The 27,552-nt window shown below is 36.9% G+C and overlaps 2 protein-coding genes across 3 annotated transcripts in view; one reads left to right on the top strand and one right to left on the bottom strand.

Moving 5' to 3' along the window:
- Positions 1-458: 458 nt before the first annotated feature.
- Positions 459-13,214, bottom strand: LOC129567445 (uncharacterized). 2 transcript variants are annotated; one of them, XR_008687860.1, is made up of 5 exons: positions 12,441-13,214; positions 2,751-2,920; positions 2,465-2,652; positions 1,788-2,399; positions 459-1,683 (listed from the first exon to the last, which is right to left on the bottom strand). XR_008687860.1 is itself a non-coding variant. In XM_055444315.1 (4 exons), exon 3 carries the CDS (start codon positions 2,633-2,635, stop codon positions 2,525-2,527), a length of 111 nt encoding a protein of 36 aa, XP_055300290.1. In that variant the 5' UTR covers positions 2,636-2,679; positions 2,751-2,920; positions 12,441-12,948; the 3' UTR covers positions 459-2,399; positions 2,465-2,524. The 2 variants fall into 2 exon arrangements, 1 of the variants encoding a protein (XP_055300290.1); XM_055444315.1 differs by having other exon boundaries at positions 459-2,399; positions 2,465-2,679; positions 12,441-12,948.
- Positions 3,915-27,552, top strand: part of LOC129567441 (tribbles homolog 2-like) — a 42,229-nt gene continuing 18,591 nt past the window's right edge. The window contains exons 1-4 of the mRNA XM_055444311.1: positions 3,915-4,379; positions 12,944-14,279; positions 17,998-18,126; positions 18,309-18,469. Of these exons, the coding sequence (XP_055300286.1) occupies positions 13,581-14,279; positions 17,998-18,126; positions 18,309-18,469 (989 nt within the window). The 5' untranslated portion in view covers positions 3,915-4,379; positions 12,944-13,580. The remainder of the gene's footprint in view (positions 4,380-12,943; positions 14,280-17,997; positions 18,127-18,308; positions 18,470-27,552) is intronic.

The raw sequence follows: 27,552 nt of genomic DNA on the forward strand, positions 1-27,552 counted from the left end.
TTCGGCGAAAATCGCTCGATGCACAAGGAAAATGTGTGTGTGCGTTCATAAATATGTATTGAACGGACGACCTTGCGCGCACAAGCAATTTTGTCAGAATGGTAACCGTTGCTATTTATTTCATAAAACAATTCATTACGTTGGCTCAAATTGCACTATTGTATGAATATTCTCTCTTTTTCCTTGCCTATGCATTGTTTGCTCCTACGTTTTTCAACCACTAGGTTTCATTCATTAAATAAAGAAGACAGAATCGAAGAAAAATAGAAGAAACCCATACTCACTTTTCGTTAATAATGGATTCGGAAAATAGCGTGGAGCACATTCCGTGCTGTATGAAAGTACGTCTTTTAGATAAGTTTTGATGCAATCAGAAATGAAATTTCTTACTTGATTTTGATTAATAAAATGACCTTGTCTCATTTTTTTTCAGGAGGAAATTGAAAAGACCAAAAAAATCACTTGGGACGATGGCAACTTGCAGCAGCAGGTTAACCATTTTTTTATTTTTTTATTTAACAGTAATTTTTCTACAAAAATGTTTTTTAATCATTTAAATTATCGACAAAACAAAACAATTTCCATTTCAATATCCACAGAATGAATGTCCATCCAGATGTGAAAGTACACGATCGATACACGAAGAGATGTGTGAGAAAATGGGAGCGATTGGACCATGGGCCACTGGAAAATGTGATTGGAATCCATCGAGTGGTTTGGTTGGTGTTAAACCAGTCGTTGATCATTATTCCGTAACGCGATTCAGCACCAATGAATGGCACCAACGAAACATTGACATTTACGATGAAAATCATCAAGTCATCCTCCAAAGTCTCAAGTAAATCACTTACCTTTTTTCCCATAATTTTTTCGTCATTCATTTCATTTCGAGTGAAAAACTTTCCGCACAGAGTTGAAGACAAGGGCAAAGACACAACCGATCATGCAATTGCATTGGTTGATCGACACCAGGAAAATAGTACAAAATTGCTGAGAGATCGTACACATGATGTGTACCGATTGAAAACAACACTGGAACGAGCAATACGTGCACAAATGGATGAAATAAGCAATTTGGCAGAGCAGCGGAATCGTATGATGAAAGCAATAGCTGTCTTGCAAAAACCAGAGTCTATCGGTAATATTGATCAGAGTCTAATTCCTTTATTTGTAACTAAAAATAACTAATTTCCAACAGCTACGGAATGTGTTGAACGGCGAAGTCGACGACCCGATAGCGAATTGATACGTGACGGGCCAGAGGAAGAACTTATCGAAGAGGTTGCATTGATCTCCGAGATTCGAACTGTTTTCCACGCCACACTGAATGACATCAATGCACAACAGAGTGAAAACCGAGCGGCACGTGAACGACTTGAAAGCGATTGGTCCGATAAAATGCACGCCTATGAAATTGACGCCAGAAATTCGTCGCTAAACAATCGATCACATGAGATTCTCTTCAAACCGGGTGCAACTCGATTCATGGATGGGTACTTTTGAATCAAAACTTGCGATTCGTTTTAGTTTTTCCAAACATTTTCTTAATTTATTTCGATTTTTCCGGATCTTCCTAATGCAGGCAATCCACAGAGTATTCATGGGAAGAGTTTACAATACAAGCTCTGAACGATTGTGAAGATGTGCGACAAAAATCGGTACATTGACATCAACATGATATTGCTGTTAAATGAAATAATTTCAATGTTATTAATATCATCCATGTAGATAAAATTGCGTGCAAAAGTTGATGCTATACTCATCAATGCGGCTAGAGATTTACGTACTAAAGCCGATCGTGTGGTTCGTTCGTTCAATCATCGCATCACGAACATTGATGAGGCTTGTCGAAAACTTGAGTCAGAATTGAAGGATGTGAGTAAAAGAAATTAATTTATGAATAACATTCTGATGTAATTCTAAAAGATGTACTGTCAAGTTCCTAAGCTCGTTGTTCACACAGCATTAACTTGCTAATCTCCTATATTATCTTCTCATTCCTTACAGTGCCTAAAACGCCTAGCTGATACCGAGCTCTTGATTGAAAATCTAAATCAAAATATGCAAAACATGGATACACCAATGAAGGTAGCTCAATCTCGGCTTGACCATCGTAATCGGCGTCTAAATGTTGAGAATTGCCGGGATCGTGCACACGTTGGTCTGGTTGAAGAAGTACGAAGCATCGAAGAAGCTACTTTGGCCTTATCTGTATCCATAAAAGAGGCTGAAGATACCAGAAATGCTTTGAATCAAACTCGAATCTTGTTGGAACGTGAACTGTTGCTTAAACGTCGAGCACTTCAACTGGATAAAGAGCGTTGCTTATTCTATCGCAGTCATTATCCTTCTGCAACTGCTCTCAGCGGCTATTAACCTCACATTTTTAGCGAGTTTATCTGAAAAAAATAAAATCAGTTTAGTAAACAATCAAAATTTAACAAAATTATCACTGCCAGCTTACGCAAACCAGACGCTGCTTGTTCAATTGATCCTTTTTCATTGTTCGGCTAGTTTATTGTCATCAATTGTTTACGAATAGCTCCCATCCCATCCATTGAATCAGCTTGAAGAACAAATATACCGGTAACAGTGTCAACAGCACCAAAACATAGTACAACACGTCATCAACCATCCTGCAATTATTACACGCTATTGCGAAATAGACGAATAAGACCACTTGTATACTTAATGAATATTAATATCTTTTTTGTTATTTGAATTGAGATACGGAGAAAAACAATAAATACCCTAGATTCTGACGACACAATACGATGATGATTCATTCGATGTGGAAAAATATAGGCACTGATTTAAAACGTCATGGAAATGATGAAATGTCAAGTTCGTATGAGTCAATAGTCGTGGTTCGTTTACAGTGGACTGGTTCAAATTGATGATTGTGAATAGGCCAAAGACACTATTTTGAATATTAAACACAATTTCATGGTTATTTCGATTTTTTTTAAACTCTTTTTTCGACAGAAATGAATATTTTTAAATATTTCAAATCGATTCTAGTCGGATTCTGATACAAATTTTCGATTTATTCTCATTCGTTTCATTAAATCTTGTACTATAACCGTTCAATTTGAACGATTTGGTGTCTATTGTGACCGAGCACTAAAAATTATGAATCGTATCCACCGAAATAGTAAACAATGTGTGTATTTCAATGGAAAACGGAATGACGCTTCATTGTGAAACATCGGATGACGCTAGGCAATTGAAATTACAACATGAGACGATATTTCGCAGGCATTGCTGAGACAACTGAGTGCGTGCGTTGGTTTGAGAGAGAGGTTTTCATCGATGAGCCAACAACAATAAAATACGTTCGCAATGTGCGTGGTATCGGTTGCCGTTTGCTCGTACATGTTTCGACTGGATGATGTATGCGTACGCATTCTCTCTCTCTCTGTGTGTGTCCATTTCAACAAGCTACGTAGTTCAGGTAGAGCGTGTATGTGCCAATCGGCAAGCACACCGTATTTCCTCACATGTCGAATGAGAGGATACACATGCTCATCGATTGCTGTGCGCTTGAAAATGTTTGCTCACACACACACACACATACCGCGTGTGTTGCGGAGCTATTGCTATACGTTTGTAAATTTTGGTTGTTCGCGCGATCTTATGAAATAACCCATGAGAAGGTTAAACCAAATACACATCGGCAAACGCATAGAACGAGAAAGAGGGCGAACCGCATCGAGTGCCGAAGTGGAGAGAATGAGAAAAATACAGAAAACCGCGTGTTCATTCAAAACATACAGTGAAGGTACAGTCGCCGCATTGTACACACAAAGCCAACCGAACCATGCTTGTATGATGTACGCGCACCGCAAACAACGACACTGTATATGTGCTTGGGCCCAGAGAGTATCGTTGGTTTGTTCAATGCTATCACCGTTTAGTTTGAAAATGGCCGTCTTCGCTAGCATGTGTTTCGGAATTTTCATCGCGTCGCAATAATTTCATCTCACTAGTGGTTCATATTTTTTTCTGTTTCATTTCGTTCGAGTGTGTAGTAGAATTCGCTTTCTTGCTTCACATCCAACGATATTTGTTTAGTGTTTCTCACTCTCTATAGTACATCTGTCTATAGAATTTTTTTTTTTTTTTCATTCGTATTATTCTCTGCGTGGAAGAATTCCATTGAATTCAAGAGTACTGAGAGTTATTTTTCGTACCGGGCAAAATAAAATTGAGTTGATTGAGTGTTTCTACCGTTCCATTCAACAATAACAACGGAATAAAACGTATCAGCACCAGAGTGTGCGAATATAAAAAATTTGGTTTTCAGTTTCACATTTGCTATCATATTCATCAAGAGCAAAAGCGTCTCGCAAGAAAATATAATTAAATAGTTCAACAAGGTAATGAATACCACATCTTCATTTTGGTTTAGTGATTTTTGTATGTGAAAATAGAATTACAAGCGTTAAAACTAAATAAATGGTTATTTTGTTATGTGTTTATATATTGTTGTCATCGAATCAAACCATCGTCTGAATTGAATTCAATCCACGCTGAAAATGATACAAGCCGCAAGAATGAAACGAGCCAATAATCATTGTGCAAATGTTCTTATCACGTGATAAACGACAAATGTTGTCCTGTTTTTTGCATTCTAATGAGCAAAATTCAATGCAATGTAAATGCATATAACCGGCACAATCATATTTCCTAAGCACGACCAAATTTATGACCGACACAAAACCTATGATGAAATCCATAAAACAAATTAGTTCATACACCATGATTTTTTGTTTCGTTTTTGCGCACATGCAGATATACCAAAGTGAAATAAATTTTTTTGTTTTTTTTTCGGTTGTTCATAGTGCCAACGAATTAACCGCTGCTTTTGTTAATTGCATATTTATTACATTAGTTAAACAACGTGACACATAAAATTCGACTTCGACTGAATCGCAATGGCAGCAGACCAACAACGAGTAAAAAAATTGACAATAAAATTGCGAAAAAAAGGGGAAAAATTTGAATTCATTAGAAGAATTCTATACGGTTGGTGTTCTGTTTTGAAAACGCGCGTGACCTCCATATGGTGTAAAAAAAAAGTTGCAAAATGATTGCTGTCTCTTTCACTCGAATTCATTGGCAAACAGCGACATTTGGCATTTTTCATATGTACGAGTGAATTTCACGTAGTAAATAATCAAACGAAAAACCAATTCATACGCGAAATTTAGAACGCGACGTGGTTTTTCCATATGCTTACATCAGAATGATAGAACGAAAGAGAATCAACGAGTACAATGTTTTTGTTGTGTTTGTGTGTATGCGAAAAAAAAAAATGAAAATAAACAAGTAATCGGAATTGTTGTTAACTTTTATTGAGAAAGTTAATGTCACAAATATTCTAATGTTGCGAAATTCCAATGTTGGTGCGCAAATTCAAATCAGTTCGAATGCGTTCCGTGCATTGAGTGTAATATCGATTGGCAAAACCATAGATGTACCGCTATTCGGTGTAAGATTGTGCATCACAAAATTTGCATGTCTGCTCATGTCGAGTGCAAATTGAGAAGAATTGCTCTTTGATGTTGTTTGTTGCATGGAAATGGGCTCATCACAATATCCTGTGTTGTTCAAAGTGGAATTTATTGATGGATAGCAACAAACCCCATGGCAACGCAAACACACTACGTGGTTTCATAGTGTATAGATACGGGGTTCACACACCATACGAACACGTATCCTTTGAAATATGCAGAGAGGACAGAGAAGAAAGCCGAATGTGAACAGACTTTGACTTCATACATATCGATGCGCTTTGTGTGACTGTAGTCGTTGGTCGTTTTATTACTTTCATGTCACCAACTTCGACCCATGTGAAAGCGCACTTTGTTCTCTCTGTGCACAACTATCATTGGTGTTCTATACCCATTTCTCTTCTAGTTTTGTTTTTTATTGCTTTTGTGGTCCTTTTCTGCTATCTTCTAACAAGGAAACTCTGTTTGCGACAATGAAGTACTTTTTTTTCCCTGGCATTTGACCATTGCACATAAATGAAACATTTATGTTTTTATTACTTTGTTCGAGGAATTTGTCAAATGGTTTTCTGATTTGTGGCGTTTTGCTATGCTGAGAAAAAAAAGATGTCACACACAGATCTTAGTAATTGAGGATTTTTCCTTCCTTTCGGCTCATGTTTCAACCAGTTATGGAGAATTTTCAGCAATAAAATTCAATTTTTTCTTCAACTTTATAATTATTTCCAAATGTTCTCGTTTAAAATTGAATCGTTTTCGTTCAAAATTGAATCGTTTGCATTTTTTTTTTCGGAATGTTAGATTTGTGCCGAATGACCGCACTGTGCTTTGAGCATTAAATACAAGACAATTCAGTCGAAAATTGCACTGAAACACAAACAAAGAGCAACACTGCCAACGCTGAAACGGTGCCACAAGTAACGCAAGACCTTAAAAATTTGACTTTTATTTCCATTTCGGAGGGGGGGGGGGCTCCATTATTTCAGTGTGTGCAAAACCTTGGTTCACCTTTGATTCGAAATTTAGCCTCCAGAACGCAATCGAATTGATTACTTATGCATGATGTTATTGCTTGAAACTTGTTTTGCATGGAGATGATTTTCGCTTTTCGTGAATAGAAAAGCGCCAACACAACTCACAACTGTATATATACCATAGCGATAGAGCTAACGCGCTCGTATCGTAAGATGTATCTCGTGTGTGTCTTTCGCATACGCAACCAATTGCGATATGCAGTTTTATAGATAGATTTAGATGGCAATTTTATTTCATGTTTCATTTGACTTTGAGATTTGACACCAATCACCATCATTCTACACAGCGCGTTAGCACATTTTTTTTCTTCTCTTTACGATTGTGGTCAATCAATTACTTGTTTGGTTGTTTTTAACATGTCTCGTGCACAATTTAATTTTGTCATATGATTGAATTTATTTGCACAGCAAATAAACAGCACTTTTCGAATTTGTGCATTTTTAAAATAAAGAAATCGCATTGTTTCTGGATAACGTCTTGTTGCCCAAAAGAACTTTTTCACTTATAGTACCCGAAAAAAGCAAAGACGAACCAATGAATAGCCTTTCATTAATTCAATTACATCAGCATCTAATTGGTCAATGGGTAATTCAATTAAATTCATCAACCTCTTCGGTAAAGTTGAAAAGGGAGAGAGCGAGAGAGAGAGAGAAAAAGCGATGGTGAACGAAACAGCGTGAATAATTGAATTATCGAGTTGCTTTATATTGCAAATTGCAATCAAAGAAGTAAATAAAAAGGAGCGCAACAGTTGGTTTAAGGGAAAATGCGATGGCATTCAACTGGAGATGATGCTTTACTCTCTGTGATTGTGTGGTAGTGGTCGTGACATTTTACAATCATTGCCACACACATGCTAAACTTACCGAAAATCCATTTGACCTTTTTTCTTCATTTCGCATGTATTCAATATCACACCGTCACCACACAGTGTGGCATACACACACAGCTCCTTCATCAAATCTCCTCATTCGGTTTTTTTGTGTCTTACAATATAAAATACGATACCGATGAATTTGTTTTCTTAACGAGCGATACAGCATAAACATAGGCAATTGTGTGGCTCACATACAAGCATATTGCAAAGTCGGATATACGGTCTCGTCACAGACACACACATACACAAAAAGCGGCAACGAAATGATTCGAATCGGGTTACGCAAACGTCATTGTGCGCTTTTTGATTGAAATTGAAAAGTTGTCGGTGTCGAAAATGCAATTGTGTGTAGTTGATTTTTGTCGAAAGCGATGCCGAAAGGAGAATCAAAAAGTCAAACGTTTCAAGGTCATAAGCAGCCGCGCGAGCGAGCGAGAGAGAGAGAGCCGATTGCAACAAACAAGGCGAATTGTGGCTTGGACAATCGAAATGTGTGTATGTGTGTGGATGCCTGACAAAACCGTTCGCCTCGAGACGATTTTTATCACGTACTATGACAATCTTACACGACCTTCATAACGACCACATATCATAAGCGCAGGTTAAAAAACCAAGCATTCCGATAATTCTTCGGTGTTTTTTTTCTTCATCGATGCCTCCAAACTGTAATTTAATCGAAAATCCACACACACACACACACACACGAAAATCGCGCTTCCAATCATAAATAAAGGTTGATAAGAAAATATTCCAACAAAAAAAAAAATGAAGAGAATTACATCAAAGAGGTTGCAATCGACACGATTAGCTTTTGTCGAGTGGTATATGCTACCCAATTACGCGATGTTATATTTAAGTCTTTGGTCAGGCTTAAATTTCAACCGTACTCCGACTGGCGCTTGAGTGGAACGACGCTGTTGGCTCTCACACAAGACAGAGAAACAGATGCAAAGCAAACACCGACAAAACAATTCGAACAAAAATATTTATACACATTGTGAACACAGAGTGTGATCATTTGGAGTAGACGACGACAGACGTGCTAGACTTCGATCGCTATAAACGGAATATAAAGTCATTTAATCCATTTTAGGATGATTTTATGCAAATAATAATCATGAAAAGGTGCTCGAAACGTGTATAAATGCTGGCTTGCTGTTTCGAGTTGGCGGCGATATCACAATTTGTTCGAATTTGTCGAAAACAGAGAAGAGAAGAGAGAGAGAGAGAGAGAGAGAAAAAAACGCGTTTCAGAAATTTAGTATATGCACAGCACACAACAAAAGCACGAGGGAACAAAGATTCCGAAACAGAAAAGGAGGTTTTTGTTTCGAAGGTCTACGGAGGTTAAACAATTTCAAGCAACAACAACAAAAACGAATATGATATTGCACACAGAAAACTTATCACACACACAAAAGAGTCGCATTGTATAATCCTACGCTCAGTTGACTGAGCACAGAATGCCATCTAACGACATATAATTGTCAATGTATATTGTATTTGCGCACTGCTTCTATCGTTTGCATCAATATCAGCCGCAAAATGCTGCAACAGCGCTCTGACGCTGTGAATCAATGCGTATTTTATAGCTCATTTCAATCAATGTTTTGATTGATCTTCGATCTCGACTACCTGCCTCAATTTGCACACATACACGTACCGAACGTCTGTCAACAGCAACGCAACTGAGCTGCCGCAAAAAGCGATTCGAACACACCACCATCATTTTTACTAAATCACTTTGAACGTTTTGCAATTTATGTAAATTTGAACTGTGCTGTTTTCCGAAGTCTAATTGAGAAACAAGCTAAAGTCAATGTGTTTTTTATGGTCCCTTTTCAACAGCTAGAAGCATCTCGTCTCGTATTTTACGCTTCTCTTTGTACTTTACTCGTACACTCTTGTAAATATGCATTTGTGTGCTTGCGATTAGGATTTTAACTTTATGCATTTCGTGTTTATCACCTTTCTTTATCTTCAAATGAATATGCAGGCATTTTTGTGTTTGTATTAATTTTTTTGCCCCTTTTGCTGGTTTAAAAGAATGAACTTCATTTTGCAACTTAAAAATGTAACCTTCAAAATCTTCGAAAGAACAATGCATTTCGTTGACTGTTTGCACACTTTTATTATTTTTTTTTTTCTCCCAGAGTTTTGGGAATATTTTGCTGTTGTACAAAAATGTTGCCTCTTTGTTTCTACATGCTTAATTTGGTATGTGCATGTTTTTTTTGCTCCCTTTGTTTTAAAGCTTAACCAGTAACAACAAAATTCAAATGACTCATTGTGCGATTGTGCGTAGATGTTTACTGCATACTACTCAGACCAAATAAGTTTTCGTCCATAAATGGTGATTAAGCGATTTGCCCATATATACTTTTTGTGAGTTTCTTCTTTGCGCATGCATCGTTCTGTTGAACAGAATTGGTTCACTTGTTAACATTTCAGGGGGATTTACCGGCTGGAATTTTCGACAGTAAATTTGTCAGTCAAGCTTAAAATTTTTGTGCATAAGTAATCGTGGTCAGCAAAGAAGATTTCTTAAGGAATTTTAAAAAGAAAGGCTCATCGAAATTATGCGATTTAATTGAAATGCGCTTTTTTTTGGATTTGCCAACAACAGAAAAAAAATGTCAAGAATTAAAACGTAGAAAAAAATGATTTATTCACAAATATTTTTGCATTTTCAGTTGAGACCGCTATCGAAAGATAACAAATACTGTTCTGAGTTTTCATAACTACATGTTATATTATTTGACTTGTATTAATCAAATTTCAACACATTGAACGTCATGACTTGAAATTTTCTTTGTGTCGCAACTATGACTTAAGATTATGTGGAATTGCCAATCAGAGCATTGAACAATCTCGAAATAGAGCAATCTGGGAATTGTGAATCATTCGGTTGATATATAGTGTAATTTTGTTTAAACATAACATTTCATATCTTCCGAAGTTATCGTACACATATTTTTAACATGAACAAAATTCCACTTGCGTTGTTTTCTATGGCAACAGCATAAGTAAGTACAAAAGGAATGTCATCAAAGGTTTCTAACCTGGTCGATTCAGTAATTCAGTCTAGTCAAAACTGCTTTAAGCAGTGAATATGCACTTAGCAAGCAAACCTTTCACCCCTCAAGAAATGCATTTCAGCATTACATCTCTTTGCTTGCATCTTTAGTTCAACGACCCAATGTTTGCCAACCCCATTTTCAATACCACATGCACACACAGTCACAATCGGTGCGGCGATCACTTGAACATCTTGCAACATTAGGTAATGCGTAATGCGCATTAGAACCTAGGTGTGTCAAGTCAAAAGAATGCAGTTAGTTGCATTGTTGTTCTTGCGCTCGCAGTGCATTCATTCTCATTCATTCACATTTCGATAAAGTGATTTGCCTTTGTTTCGCTTCGTTCGCAACTCGTACAAACTTGTTTCTGTTCTTTTTTTTGTTTTTTGTCATCATTCTCGTTTGCAGTAGAATAGAAGAACATTTTTTTAATCGCAAATCGTAAAAGAGTTTATCTGATTCAATTCAAACACAACAAAAGAATTTCTCATTCCATGCATTAAGTGCATTGTGAATGGGATTGCTAGGAAACGGTAGAAATTACTTGAATATCAATTTGTTCGTTTTTATCGTGCATTCTAACGGTTTTAGACTATTTTCAAAAGAATCTTTTGTTACATCAATTTTCGCGCAAAATCATTCCAAATAGAAACGCAACGGTTTCTTTGCCGCTGCTTGGGTACGTAAACGAGATTGGCGAAACAATACAATTTTTCATTAATTTGGAACACGATTTTATACGAAATGTTTGTCAATTGAATCGTAGCAGTACGAGAACAATACAAATAGAACATAGATAACCGAGGCAAGCACAAAGTCGTGCAAAAAACGGCAACAACAACACCGCACAGGGCAAGAACAAACGAATAAAATAAATTTAAAAAAAAAGAGTAGATAATTAGCCTTAGAGTGGAGTTCTTTTTATTTTTATTGACATTATTTTTTTCCACACCTTTGTTTCACAATTTCAATTCCGTGCAACGCGCCCAATATTTCTTTTAGCGATTTGTATAGTCTTTATTGGCCGCAATTTCCTTTTGGTGCGGTCCGTTCGGTGTGTGAGTGTGTGGTGTGGCACGCTGCTGAATTGATGCTCACCGAAATGAATTCCGTACACAGTAAATTGAGCCACACCAGAAAAACTAAAAGCCGAGTCGCTCCCACATCGTATTTGTGTTTCGGCCCTTTATTTTTCTGCTCTGCCGTTCGCTTCTCAATTCTTTTAATTCCTTTAATGCATCGCAACGTTGACATTGAAATTTATTCCACAGACATGTGTTTTCGTACACTATGACCGGTTCGCTCTGTCTCTCTTTGTGTGTCGACGTCAAAAGGTGTGTGAGCTTCTGATCATTTTACTGGGCTAGATTCTACGTTTCTTTTTCGTTCGTGCCATTGTCAACAAAAACATAAAGGTTTAACCAAAAAGAAAAAAAAATATATATATGTATAATTGATAAGCGCCAGCCACAGTGGGAGCAGCTGTTGATAAGGAAATATATGTTGAAAGTGCCGTAGAGTAGAAAAAAAAACTGTTTCGTTTTGGGAAATGATGAAATGACAAACAAACCACGACGTTGTTGTGAGTGCAACTCACAAAAAACAATTCCAATATGATTCAATGATGACGATAATTTTGACTAATGTGATGCAATAAACTGTCCCTAAATTAACAATTGTTTTGAAATAGATATTTTGAGCATGGCTATACATTACGCATTCAATGCGCACACGATGATAAGTTTTAACATTTACAATAAATATGCTGCTCGCCAGTGACATTCTCCATAAAATATTTGTGTCGGTCGAATCATACGCTTGCCAGCAATTGCATGACATTCTTTGTTCTGAATGTTTCAGAAAATTCTACGTCTATAATCCATATTCATTTTGTTTTCTTTTCTTTGTTTGTGATTTTACTCCATTACATACCTCGGCATTTTATTGGCACTTTTGTTTAAATGCCACACAGTGACATTGGTGTAAGTGGTTTGTCAATGTCAACAACGCGTTGTAACCAACGAATAATAATTTCCGATTGTAATCCATAGCCACCTATTAAACACATAAATGCGAATAGTTTTCAATACCAGGGAAAACAATATATTATCAAGCATTTCAAGTTAGTTGATATATTAATCAAAGCAATCGCTAATCGAACACTGGCGACGATTCCCCAGTCATAATAATTCAGCACATTTCAGTGAATCGATAGAAGAAAAAAGAACAAGTCACGCCTTTTGTTCGAGACTATTTAACCACTGATTGATGTATTACACACAATATTTCATACACAAATGAAACTTTTTGAATTAATCATCATTTTTCAGCACTTTTTTAATTTCAACTTCCGGTTTAATATCCAGTTCCTTATCTTTTACACGTTTGTCTTATCTTTAATTTTTATCGCTTTGTCTTTTTTTTCCTTTCCACAGGTAAATTCCTGCTGCTTCAATTTTGCAATTATCAACGATTGTAAAATACAAACGCATGTAAAACCCGTTACCGTCTGCTGAACGACCAGAATTTCAAACTGAAACACCATGCATTTATAACATATTTGGATTAATATCGTCGATAACTTTTAAAATGCACCGAGTTCAAACCGATCGATTTACATGGAGTAAACAAAAATAATGGAATAAATGTTTAAGAACATTGCGGAATTCAATTAAAACCAACAAGATCGACTAACAAGTGTTCAGTGGCAGAAAAATAAACAACAAATATATAATAATAAGAGCAAATATCTGGGAAAAAAGGGTATTTTCGGATTTATGTGATAGACTCAACAAAGAAAAGAAAAACATAAATATAGAACCGAACGGACGTACCTTTTTAAAAAAAAATCGTATTGATATCAATTGACTCAAAAACGAAACGAAGAAATTCAAAGTGTTCAATATCATTTGCATTGTAAATAATTCATAGGAAAATCCCCATTGTGATTGTGGTGAAAATATTGATAGCCACAGAATAACAGCAATTGAAATAAAGAAAAGAAGAAGAAAAAAAAGCCGCCGCAACCGAAACGACAAAGGAAGTGATAAAAACCCGATTTCATTATAAAACATGGAAAGTTCGCGTACATCGAGTAATGCGAGTGCAACAAATACGGTGGCCGATAAGCCTGATGAGCTGGTATCGTCAGGCGATGTTCGTCAATTGAATTCGAGTCAAGGTCAGCATGGCGAACCAGTCACCACGGCACAGGGTCACGTACAGTTGCAACAGCTAAACCAGCAGCAGCAACAACAAAAGAAATGTCTTCATCATCGCATTTTTGATGCGAATACCGGAAATATTGTGAATGAACGTGTTGCCGCACTTACAAATGCATTGCTGCAGCAAGTAAATCAACAAAATTTGTCGCAAGCAACACAGCAATTGATTCAACGACCGTATCCAATGCAACAACAATCGATTCCACAACAGCAATCGCACATGATTCGTTCGCACCAGCAACAACAAATGCAAGCGTATCAACAACCACAACAACAGTATCCAATGCAACAAATGCCCCAATCGATTGCCATCAACAATTCCATGATGCAATCGAGCGGTGGCTTTACAGTCGGCGTCAGCAACAATTCAATGGCAAACGCCTCAACATCCAGCACAAATGGATCGTTGATCCACAATCAAAACGGACTTGTGCAACAAATGAATGCCGCTCTGTTGGCCGAACGATATCTGCTGTTGGATTTGGTCGAGGGTAGTACACTGTACAAGTGTATTGATGTGAAAACACACGAAGAACTTGTTTGCAAGGTACGTCAATATTTTTTTACGATTTTTTGTTATTAGTTTTTGATTAGGCGCATAGGCAGCTATCTTTTGTCATTGATAAAATTGATAGGCAGACACATTGCGAGATAAGGGGATAAAAGACAAGTATCACCGATGACAAAGCGACAATGCTTTCGTCTTTGTTTTTCAACGTCGATTTTTTCGGTTGAAACCCATTATGACTGTTCAACAGAAGCATAAAAAGTAAAATTTTAAATTCCCGGAACGAAGTTGGTTGACATGGTTATTCGCGCGGCAAACAACCTACTATACCTTAAATCACTTTCATTATGAAGTGGAGATCGTTTAGACGATTTATACGCTGGTCAACCTTGATTTTTTCCAACAGGCACGCGTTGTGTCTTGTCGTCGTCGTCTTTGTCGTCATCTTCGCGCTTTAATTTGCTCAAACAAAGTCCAAGACCACACATACTCCCAACCTAATCAACTTTATTTAGCTTCATTATTGCGCAATTATGCTTCCGCATCATCATTTCGACATTAAACTTCTGAAAATGCCTGATAACACAGCGATGAGAGTTGGAGTCTCTTGACAATTTACAGATTTTGTTGTTTTCTTTGTTACTCTGTGCTAAAGAAACACATTGTCTATCTTATCACATATCGTCAATCACAATGTATCGTACGACAATCGTCACGAGATGACGAGCACAACACAAATTTATGATAAATAAAAAATAAATACATAGAACGCGAATGACGTTTCATACATATCAAAGGCTGGCAGACAACAATAAACATGAAATTACGATGAAATGATCTTTTGTGTATAATTTTTCTTTGAAATTGTTAATGCTTGCATGTAATTTTTCTGAAAAGAATCATATGTAAGATGACTCGCAAAAGGACTTGAATGCGTTTTAATTGAAACAAAAATAATTTTTGGCTAAAAACATTTTTTCCTGCATCAATGTTTCAATTCAGATTCAAGCGAATGAAATTATTCAACGAATTTTTGTGACACACACATTTACTAACGAACTTGTTTTGAGCAAGTGATTTTTTTTTTCGTAAAAATCACCGAGATAATAGTAATTTATACATTAAACGGTGGCTAACCTGGGGGCTTATTTGCCATCGCTAGTCAGTGCTGACTTGCACAAATTCACTTTCGAGTCCTAACACAGGAAGTACAGCGTATTCATAACAAATCTATGAATTAACTCGAGTCAATCGTTTTTTTTTCTCAAAGAACCAGTGACTCGCAAACTCATATGCAAGACTCGTACAGTTGCCAACATTTTTCGTATTGACTCGTTAGAATCGTATGACACATAAGCCCCTTGGCATCAACTTCATTTTATGTCGAAAGCATTGAAAATTAAAATGCAATAAACGCATTGAAAGTTCGCGAACTGAAATTAAAAACAAAATTTTGATCGAAATCGGTTTCCACACCCAATTTTTATTACGTGCAAAAAGTCACGGTTTAAACCATTCAATTCATTCGAGAGAGGACGAGAGCTCGCAAGAAAAAAAAAAACATTCCAAAACATATGCTTGAGTTCTGAAGTCTACATGCGTGTCGCCATCACGCGTTTTTGGTGCGACGATGACTTGTTTATCGCAGTGTAAACAAAATCAAGAGCGATTGTGCTTACATCATGTTGCGAATACGTCGTGCCGATTAGAACGTATTAATCGGATTTTTATTTTTTGCAATAGCGTCATCGATCGTACGTTTGGTGTGTGTGCGAAAACTCGCCGAGAGACGATTAGAACAAGATCATGTGTATGGAAACGCTCGTTCGCTCGCTCGCTTGCTGGCGCGTGCGTACGCCTATGGTATTGAGGTTCTTGTTTGCTCAATATATCGTATGATGAAATTAGCGTAGCAATGTGTTTGTATATATCGATCTGCTAGAAGCAGTTTACGAAATTGATCAAATATCATTTGGTTCGACAGTTTTATGGCTAGTTATGAGAAGCCAAACGCAGTAAAGTTCACATACACACACACACGCACTGATTGGTTCGTTGTGTATTTTGTTTCTCATTTTTTGCGCCATATTTTATCAGCGATTTGTAAATTCTTTCTGAATATAATTTTTATGGCGTTTTCTCAATTCGTCGATGAGAAGAGAGAAAAAAAAACGGCGACAACACACACTCGAACAGACACGACGGGGCAATTGATTAATTAGACTTGCGTAACAGCGTTCATGTGTGTGTGTGTGTGTGTGAAGAAAAAAAGGCAGCAAATTCAAACGTTCAATCATCGAGTTATCTCAAGGTGATGCATGTTAAGCCACTGCACCAGATCTAAAGCGACCTTTTTTTTCTTCGTTTTTTTTCTGTGCACAATTTGCTGAAACACTTTTTATAGCAGTCAATTGAAAATTGCCGATAAAATTGTTTGTTCGCTTGTTTATCGATTGTGTTGCACTCTTACGCAACCATTTTGGCTTTATCAAAGTCAGAATTGGTGACAGTGTTTTGAAATGAGATCAGAACGAAACAAAAGATAATGCATACAATCTCGCGTTATCTTTTGATGTACTCATTCTATTCACTCTCTCCCCCGAAAAAAAAGAAGAATGCCACACCGTATCGAATTAGATTTAAGATTAAGCACATCTTCTTGCACACAACTGCAGTGGAAGAAGAAGAAAAAAGTAAAATTCATGTTCGAAAAAACTGGAGCGATCAAAGAAATAAACAGACATAGTTCACAACATATGAACACATGACCCAGTCCCAGATCAACTTTTTTTTTTCTCTTTTCGACACCGCATTTGTCGCAATTCCTTCGGCATATACGAGTGTTTCTCTCGCTCACTCTCTACATGCAATCCGAAAGTTGTTTATTCCCTTCATTCAGCTGTAGAATGAGACTCGTTCTCAAGATTGTATTCAAGCGGACGACCTATCAGCGGACAAAACATTAAATATGCGGAAAACAGTTGAGAAAGAAAACAGAAATGCTAAATAATAATCATAACAATATGAAAGAAAAAAAAAAGAATACGTGTTTATACTAATTCGATGTCGAAAGAGACAAACGCACAATTGTCGATTCGACGCTCGATCGTATTCAATTTTACGTTGACGATGGTCGCAATCGACCTATTTCTTTGTTCTTCGCATCGTTTTTTTTTTTCTTTTCTTTCGTTTGTTTCTACGATGATTTCGATGTTGTTGTTGTTGTTGTTTTGTTTTTGTTTCCTCACTTCATTCGTCTGTTTGTCTGTCTGTCTGTCTGTTGCTTTGAAATCGAAGTGTACAAAACGATAAAAAAAAAAGAAAACGGTACCGCTGAGTATTTTATTTTTGAGAAATTCTTTATTAATCGCTTTGCGACCTTTCCGTTTCGTTATGTGTGTGTGAGAGAGAGCGAGATACATCGTAAATGCGGTGAATCGTATGCGGTGTAACGTAATTGCCCCGTCAACTGTTTCCCTATCCGAACATGTTTGTATGGTATATCTCTGTAATAAGTCCTGTTACATAATGAACAACATCAACAAACGGAACAACATATTCACCGACAGGATGAATCATTTCAAAGGGAAATGAATTATTTCTCATTTCCGTTTCAACTTTAGAGAATGTGTCGTTGTCTAGTCAGTCTCGCGTTGGGCGCTATGAATACAAAAATTCTTATTTATTAGTTGAACCGGAAAAATACTTAAAAAAAATTCTTAATAAATATTTCTGTTTTCTTCTATTCGTTTTTTAGGTTGCCAATAATCCGTGCACAAATCTATTGTCAGCTCATTTTCGATTAGATGGACACCCGCACGTAAATCCATTGCACAAAGTGATTCAAGGTTCAAGCCAAACATATTTATTCTTCACTCCGTCACAGGTAAGAAACGCATTCGAAGCGGAAAATCAGATTAGTGCGAATGCTGAATGCGAAAACCGAGCGAACAACAAACAAGTGACATTCATTCGGTTTGATTCGTTTTCGGCGTTTGGTTTTTAAATCTTTTTTTTCGGTATGTATGAACATTTGTAACCGTATTGTTGGCCTCTCTTCATTCTCAGGGTGATCTCCATTCATATGTACGTGTGCGTAAGCGTTTACGAGAGCCAGAGGCGAAACGTCTGTTTCGTCAGATGTGTGAAGTTGTGAAAAGTTGCCATGAGCAAGGCATCGTGTTACGTGATCTCAAACTCAGGAAATTTGTCTTTGCCGACGCTGAAAGGTAGGCTCAATATGCAAATTATACTAACAATAAAAACAAAAACAAAACATATTCAATACCGACAAATATAGAAGACGGGTTACACACGCCTTCGTCGAGACTCGCGCGCGACTCAAACATTGCACATTTACTACACATGGTAGTACTTCTTTCTTAATTCCCGCGCGGCCACTCAATTCATCATCGTTTCAACTAGACGAGAAACAAAGAAGAAAAACAACTCAAAATTTAACGAAACATTGCGAATAAATAATCGAATTTTTTAATAAAATATTCTTGCGTATTGTAATGTCGCTGGCTGTAAATGTGCAATGTCATTTTTAGTCTAAGATTCAAGGCAGAGCAGTAGCAGTATATATGATGTATGTGGCGAAAAAAATGGTATATGAAATAGGTTTACACAAGCGAAAAATTCGAAATCCACGAGCGTTAGTTATGAAGAGAGAGAGAGAGAGAGAGAGAGAAAAATATATGAAAAAGACATTCGTGCGTATACATATACGTAGCCCCGGTACAATAGCAAAACTAAAATTCAAGTTTAATAGGTCATTGCACAATTTGGTTTTTTCCCTTTGTCTTTTTGCTCAGTGTATTTACTTTTTTCTTCTGTGTGTATGTTGCGAGCTTCGGAGTTTCTTTCTGTGAAGTGAGCAAACGAACGAGGAAAAAAGGCTTGAAAGACAAAAGTCACGATCACTTTGTCGAACCGATTAGATTAGATTTATCAAAGGAAAAATTGCGCTTTTACAGCAGCAGCAGCAGCAGGCGGATGGAATTGAAAAGTGGAATCGAAGTTTAAATTGAATCATAATAATGAAACGTCGAACGGTAGCTTATTGTTTTTATTTTGTTCATTCACTTAATTCTTCAGAGAAAAAAAATTGGTCAGGCAATGCTGCGTTAAATTTATTATAAACGTTTCCGTTTAACATTTTCGTTCGCGCAAAACAATTGCACACAGAATAAACATACAAAACAACTAAAACACATCGTATTTACCATGGCTATTGTTAACAATCCGTTTGATTGTTGCTATTACTCTACACCGCCCGTTTGTTGAAACTTGAATTTAATGAAAATTTCCTCTTGGCTTTATGGTGGCCGCATTGCGCTATTATTACTCGAATATGATCATATAATGAGTGGTAATGCAGTACGTATTTTCAATGCACACACACACACACACAGCATATACACATGTATATATTTCTCATAACCTTCAGCAATGGCAACAATGGCACTAAAATATATCGCGTAACACCTCGACACCATTTCATAATTTAAGCCATACGCATACACCACACTTGCAGCCCAACACTTGCAGCAAATCATACCTATTTTGTGGTTATTTTTTGTTTCATTTCATTATTTTTCGGTTATTTTTTTTCTGCATTTCGAGCGATGCGTTCGTTCGGTTTCATGTCTTGCTTCAATATAGTCGCTTGATGTACAAAATGAAGTTGTGATGTCATTTTTTTCGAAAATTGTGCTCACTCCCACAGGTTATTCTCTCTTTTTTTTTGCGCAAGTACCATAATCAAGTCAAAGCTTATCAATTTTGTTGTCGGCACGATTATCGTGAACGATTCATAATAATTTAACGACCAGAACTTATCATCGTTTGGAATGTTCATTGCAAAATTGTTCTTTGTTTTTCTATTTCATTAAACTGTGTAATCATCAAATGGTGTACGTGTAACGGATACAAATAGAAATGCTTGTACTTGACTTATTTATGTGCCAGACAGATTTTTATACTTAAACATCAATTGATTTACTTCGTCTTCGGCTTCGATTTGATTTTCTTGCATTGTGCTTGTTCTATCGCTCATTTTAATTACTGGCTTTTTCGCTCACCATCATATTCTTGCGACACGTGCTAAATACCTGCACGAAACAAAACAAAAAGAAAAACACACATTACGCGCACCTGAAAGAGACAGAACAAACAGAAATTGTTTTTCGCTGCTACCAAAGCATCAAAAGCCCGTGCGCGAGCGTTGTTGGAATCCAAAACATTGTGCAACCATTTGAGAGATGGGTGTTTGCATGTTTGTAATAACAACAATATCCAACAAACCGGAATGAATGTCAAGAACAGAAGCAGCAGTATTAACTATATTCTTTTCCACATCGAGAGAGAAGAGAAAAAAAAATGATTAGCATATTCACTAGTAATTTCAAATTGCATAAGCTGAATGGATGACGGTGTTTAGATGTTTTTCGCCTCGTTTACCCATTTCTCACGTAACTGTTTTGTGGAGAAGGAAAAAAAAAAACATTCAACCTGTGTGTATATGTTGTATGATGGTTTCAAACCATTGGTTTGAGGGCGCCATCCAACATCGGTTCTTGTCAACACGATGCAATGCGAACATCGATGCCAAAGCGAATAGCGTCACCCAGCTCTCGGAATCAGTGACGTTCGCAATGCAAGTCTACCGGTTATCATGCCGTTGTCGCAGAGCTACGCAACACAATTCCCTTTGTGCACTTCCAACAAAGCAATAAGAACCATTTATTCGATAAGAATATACGGGGAAATACAATGTAATCGTAAACAGATCGTTTTTCAGAAGTTCCCATACATTGTTATCGCACCATTGTCAATATTTACTTTTTTATTTGAATTTCAAACATTCCAATTTAATCGCGACAGAAATTGCGCAAGCGGATTCGTTTTCGTCCCTACGAAAATTATTTCATTGATTACGTCAAAAATGTGTTATTGCGATTTCGTTGGATTTTGCAATGAAATCAATTATATATGTGAGTATGATGGTATGTGTCGCTGCCCACTTGAACTGAACGCATTTCGACTTTGGCGCAAGAACATTTGGCCGTAAAAATCGAGCGATAAAACGGACTTGAATTCATGCAAATTAGTTGATTGTGTTAATTCTTTGTTGGTTTCGAAAAATGACGAGCCAAGAGATAAAACATAGAAAAAGCGTTTGGCAAAACACACAAACACACACACACTGATCTACCGAAAAAAAATTCTGCTGCTTGAGCAATTACACTGCTACATTCATTGCATAAATTCTTATTTGATTTATTCAAAAGGTCACTGTTGCTCAGCGTTTGAACTGAAGACGAGCGTGTATGTGTGTCGGTTTGAATGCTATTCGAAATGAATCGTATGAATAAAGCGCGTGTGGTGTAATCCAAATATTGCCGCACAGTCACATACATACAATTCAGCTTGATTTGGACCTACAACACACTTACGAGGTGCTTACACATGCTCACAACACAGCAAAACCGAAAACACACTGAAAATAGTATAACGACACAAGCAAACAGCCCGAGCCAGCAGTTTAAATGGGTGAATAAACGCGTTAAACTAAAGAAAAACACACAAAGAGAAAGAGAGAGAGAGAGAGAGAAAAAAAAGCACAGCGAACAAACTATCAGCGAAGCTATTTGGCAACACATTATTACTTCATATGCATGAAAATACAACACACCAGCGTTTAGCATATTTGTTAACATTTACAGTTCTACTGAATTTCAATGGTTTCAGATTTCTTTTCGGGTGACTTTCGGTTTGTGTAAGAACAGATTGTTTTACCTTTATTTGGTTCTTCTGAACCGAATCAGCAGCAGCAGCAGCAGCAGCAGCAGGCAGCACCAACAGCAAAAAGAATGTACACACAACAATCGACCCGTTTGTTGGCACATGTGTGACACAAAATACCGTTTGTCTGTGGCCGATGATTTGTTTTTGCTCGGAAAATGGTTCAATCCATTTGTTTGTGTGTGTGCGCGCAATGCAGTGGCGCCTTCGGAATATTCTTGCCAATTTGACGATTAGCAATGGATTAGTCAACGGGTGAACAACAAAAATCGCGAAATGCAATTTTCACAGTTTTACTTAAATCGAATAAATTTTATGGCGCTGTCAACGTCAATGGGACATGCAATCGGGTCTCTCTATCATATGCTGTTTTGATGTGTTTTTTATGAGTGTGTGTACATTTTTCATCAATTACAACTTCATGTTGAATTTAAACGCTCAACTCAATCGTTTCACAACTCAAACAACAAATTGTCTTATTTGTTTTTGAGCTACCTCATTTGTTTACTTTTTACATGCTACCGTTTCGTTTTCTTTGCCTTACACCGTCGCCTATTTTTTTCGCCTTCAGTTTCATTCAACGTTTTGAATCCTGAAAGAGAAATGCTCCTTGAAAGGAGGGCATAGTGGTTTGTTTTTTCCTGCTTCTCTTTCGTTGTATCGATAAAACACCGTCGATGCCGTTTGATCGATTAAAACTTGAAACGAAACGATCAACTTGTTTTTAATCGAGAATAATTGCTCGACAAAACACTTTGATCTAAATCTTAATGTCAGTACGGATTTTTTGTGTGAAATGTTTTAGCTTCAATGCCGCGACACCGCGCGCGCGCGCGCGCATACTGACCGACAAAACGCCATTTGAACAACTCGCGTTTGTTGTAAATTCCTTCCCCAACACCAACAATACATTATCCAGCGTTTTACACCAGTTGACAGTCTAATTGATAGATTGATTCGGTTGTGGAAATATCGCTCCGTTTTTTTTTTTTTTGAATAGCTATCAATTTTATGTCTGACCACATGCACTGGAAATATCGCCACCATTTACTGTTTGACAATGTCTATTGTGTGTTTAATTAATTTATGAACAAAGAACTCGGCAAACGTATTGAGTTGAGTTCAGTTCGTGCTGATTGCCCGCAACCGATACCAGTAAATCAATGATTATTAAACAATATGGCCTACCACTAGCCGAGCTTGGTGTTTTTCGTGTGTCGAACACATGCAGCGCGCAAAATTCGATACATAAATTGAAAATCATGCACACGCAAAAATTTAACTTGCTTTTTTTTTCGCTGTGAGCTATTTATAAAAATTTCAGCGTGCATTTTCATTTGAAATCGGTTTGAAATTGAGCGTTGCATTTGAATTGAATAAATTATGAATTTTAATTGGCTCGAAGCTGTGTACTGCACGATTGAGCAAGATATTCAAAGCTCAATGAAAAATGGCCGTGAGATTGTTCTCATATTCTCTGTCTCTCCCAGGGATACGGTCACATATACGATGTATCAAATCGAAAAGGGATTGCGATGTGACTGGATATATTTGTTGGTAGCAATAATAACTTTGATTTTGCCAGTGAATCAGATTTTGTAAATTTGTTTATGGAACGAGATTGATCTTTGAAAATTTTATGGATGATCATGTATCGAAAATATCAAAATGCGTTCAACTCAAAACTACATTACAAAGCGGAAATTTTTTTTCGGTGGCGTAAATCAATCTCGGCGATTTTTATTCCATTGCTACTGCTCCCAACTTGAAATAGCAGTGAAAACAATGGCAAAGATTTCTTTTATCTAATATTGACGATCGAATTTTGCATTGCATTTCATTTTGGCTTTGCTACTTTGCCTTGCATGCCTGTATTGCACATGCAATGAACCCAATCATTAGTTGTTCTAACGAATAGAAATCGCTTTTTTCGCTCTTTACTCATAAATTTCAATTAATTGTATGTAAATTTCGAGGCGCTGATCGTTAATCACTTTATAGAGAATTCATGCATCGAATGCAAAGCAGCAGCCACTCCAGCAATTAGTGTGTTGAATCTCCGATTTAGTCTTGGTGAAACCAAAACAAACACACACAATTTTTCGTGTTATTTGCAATAATTTTTCAGTTTCGTTTTCGTGTGTGCCAACAGAAAATTGCAACAGAACAGATTTGGGTCGAAGTAGATAAGGGAAATGAGTGTGCATGTGTGCGTGAGCGCACGCGCGGGCACAAGAATAATGAAATTTATACAATTTCCATGGAAACTAAACTAATCGAAATTCATGACGGATTTCTTGCCACATTTTTTTTCTTCGACATATTTATTGGCTTTGATTTTCCGATTCTGAGCTGGCTGCAAAAATATTGGTGGAAATTCTTGACTTTTTAGTCATCCAACGAAAAATTAAAATGGAAGCGATTCAAGTCACAATAAAATCAATTGAAGTGAATTATGTGACCCAATTCAATGCGCGATATATTCACAATGTATGCAACAAGCTGCGATTGTCATCGTCTGAATTTATTCTATTAAATCATGTGAAGAATGCAAAAAACAGAAGTTTGCTTCGCCGAACAAAAATTGGGTCAGAAATTATTCGTCGTCGTCGTCGTCTTTGTTGTTGATTCGTTGCAATATGAAATTACTGTAATTAGTTTGTATGCGCTTAACTGACATCTATGACGCACGGAGCCACATATTGTTCAATTGGTTCCGAGCGCATTTTTTTATACTTCCGTTCCGAATTTTTCCGTTCGCGTCGTTTCCAATGTTATTTCCAAGCTACAAAGCAATACAATTGGATGAGATGGTGCCGGTGTATGTGTGTGTTACGAAAAACTCTGTTAATTTGTTTCCAATGTCAACTTTATCATTTTTTTCTTTGATTCGACATAATTAATCATCTAAAGTTGCCAACATGTTCAATTTATTGGTTCGAAAACCAATTGGTGCAACTGAACAAACGGCAGACATTCCGTTCGAAACGCCGACATTGAAACATTGTTATTATCGATGAGAAAAGACGGTGTATCTTTGGCGTTACGAACAATGCAAACTGCATATTGCAAAATTCTACGACCCAAACATTGTGTTCCATTTTTGGGTGTCGTTTGTTTGCTCATTCGCTCATTAATTTCGTTTGGTCATGTATATTCATGTGAAGTTGCCATTTTCTTAGCTAATAGCGAGGGATAGAGATAACCATCTCAAGTGGCGATTGTCTAACTAGTTAATTTTTAGTGCGTTTTTATTTCGGCTGTCATTTGTGTGTAATCGATGTAACAAAGGAGGTTTTCGTCGTGTAGTCATTGTAGCTATCGGAATACATAAATTGCAACATTGTTGCGATTTTATTTAAATTAACGCCTACGAAATAGCACATCTCGGTGGCAGTTAGTGGATTATTCGCGCGCTACACACCACACACACACGCGAATAGCGTACGTCAATGAATGGACTGTGTGCGGATCATCATCATAACATAAATTGCAATGAAAAAAATAAACTTTGCCGATTTATTTTTAAACCCCGCTTCGTCTGAAGAGGCGATCGATTTGTGTTTACTCTGATTCGGATCGTGTTGTGCTCGCGAATTTTGTACATATGCCAAAAAGCATTTTGTAAGCGGTGGTTGAGCAATTCTTTGTTATTTTCATCGAGTATAAAGGGAGAGAAAAAATAGAACATTGGCAAAAACCAATTGAAATGTCGGCGGTTCAAGAAATTCTAAAGAACAAATGACTACTCAAATGAAACTCAAATCGCACATCGATCGATACGTATCAGCTCGTGCTCAAAGTATGAACAAAAATAAGAACGAAACAGATTGTTATTGCTCTCATTATAAGTGTATACTGTATATTGATCAAATATTGCGCAAACTTCCAATTTATCTACATGTTAAACGAAAATGTTAAGTTTTTTTTTTTTTAGTTGAATGACCTCCATACTGAAAGTGCGTGCGCCTTTTTTTCAGTTCGTTCTTTTTTGTTCATACAAATTGTAATAGGTGATTTCCACATCACCAACCCAAAGTATGAGACCCATACACTGATTTTGAGTATGAAATTTTCATGACCAACATTGAGCACCAAAAAAACAGAGCGACACAACGGAAAAAGCAGATACACGACTCATTTGCGTTATGAATGGGTTCACAAACGGTACGCTGTGTCAGCATATTCATGTCATAGAACTGAGTAAAAAGAGATGGCAAAATGATCAAAATAAAGATGAATTCACACAAACAAAACGAATAGTATTGGTGACAGCGAACAAAAGAAAAAAAAACAATGAACAATACGCCAAATCGAATGAATTAAAATTAATAGAGCCATACGGGCGATCGATCTCTGTCTTTCTGTCTCTCGTACGAAATATACGAATTCACACACAACACGCGTGGATCATCATCATACTATATGATGAATCCGAAATTGAGCAACTGTAGAGTTGAGCGTCGCACGCACATACATTAGCCAATCCACACACAAAATACTATCTCATTAATAGCATTGCATAGTACGCGGTGTATGTGTGCGCGCGCGTTGTGTATGCTGTTTTTTTTTTATTGTATTCAAACAGTTGGGCAAGGTTTTTTTTTTATGAAACAGAAGAGAGCGAGACCTAAAATACACAAGTAGAAAAGAAGTTTTACCTTGATCTGGGTCATTTCATTACATAGAAAGCCAGCTTCTATACAGCAACGCAATGGAATTGGTGTTGCGAAAGGTTTTCACGCCATTTAAATAGCTCTCCATCCGATTTTTGTGTAAATTTGACGCAGAAAAAAAGACCTTTCAAGCGTCAAGTTCCCATTCTAATGCCAATCACACACACACAAAAAATGCTGAATGAGAATTTTCTTTTAAGAGTCGAAAAAAATATTTCATTTCACGATCCCATTTACAAATTACAATCTTTTTTTAATGGCAGATGATGATGGCAATAAAAAGTGATTAAAAGAAAAACCGCAAAAAAATTCAAACGATCCGTTACCGTAAGTGAGCATTCGAGTTCTTTGGGAAAATGAAGAAAAATTACATTTGAATTGAGAAAAGCGTACATTTCTCGAAATAAGTGGTCGTCGAACCCGTATCGCTCTCCGCAGCAATTTATGCGATAGTCTTCGATTCTATCAAACGGCATATTCCTGATATTTTTCCAGCAATTCATTTAATTTTTGTTTTCTTTGTTTTTTTTTTCTTCTTCATCTTCTCTTTCAATTGCCATTAATTAAAGTACAACAAACGATCGATTGCAAGTGTAGCCGTTGTGAATGTTTGCACAGCTTGTGCGCGTCGCTTGCACAATGTAACAGTACATTTGGATACGAATAACGGAACCAAAATAGCTGGGCTAGCTTGATTAGTCTTAGCTGAATAATAACAGCATGCTCCATGGATTTTAAGATTAAGCGGGTGAAAGGGAGAGACGCAGAGAATAAAATTGATGATCGCTTCAAGAGCCCGTATTAATGACTGAGAATATGTGCTGAAC

This window comes from Sitodiplosis mosellana, unplaced genomic scaffold, assembly GCF_009176505.1.
Source record: "Sitodiplosis mosellana isolate CC-2019 unplaced genomic scaffold, AAFC_SMos_1.0 Smas_scaffold_11, whole genome shotgun sequence".
In the NCBI taxonomy this organism is placed as follows: domain Eukaryota; kingdom Metazoa; phylum Arthropoda; class Insecta; order Diptera; family Cecidomyiidae; genus Sitodiplosis; species Sitodiplosis mosellana.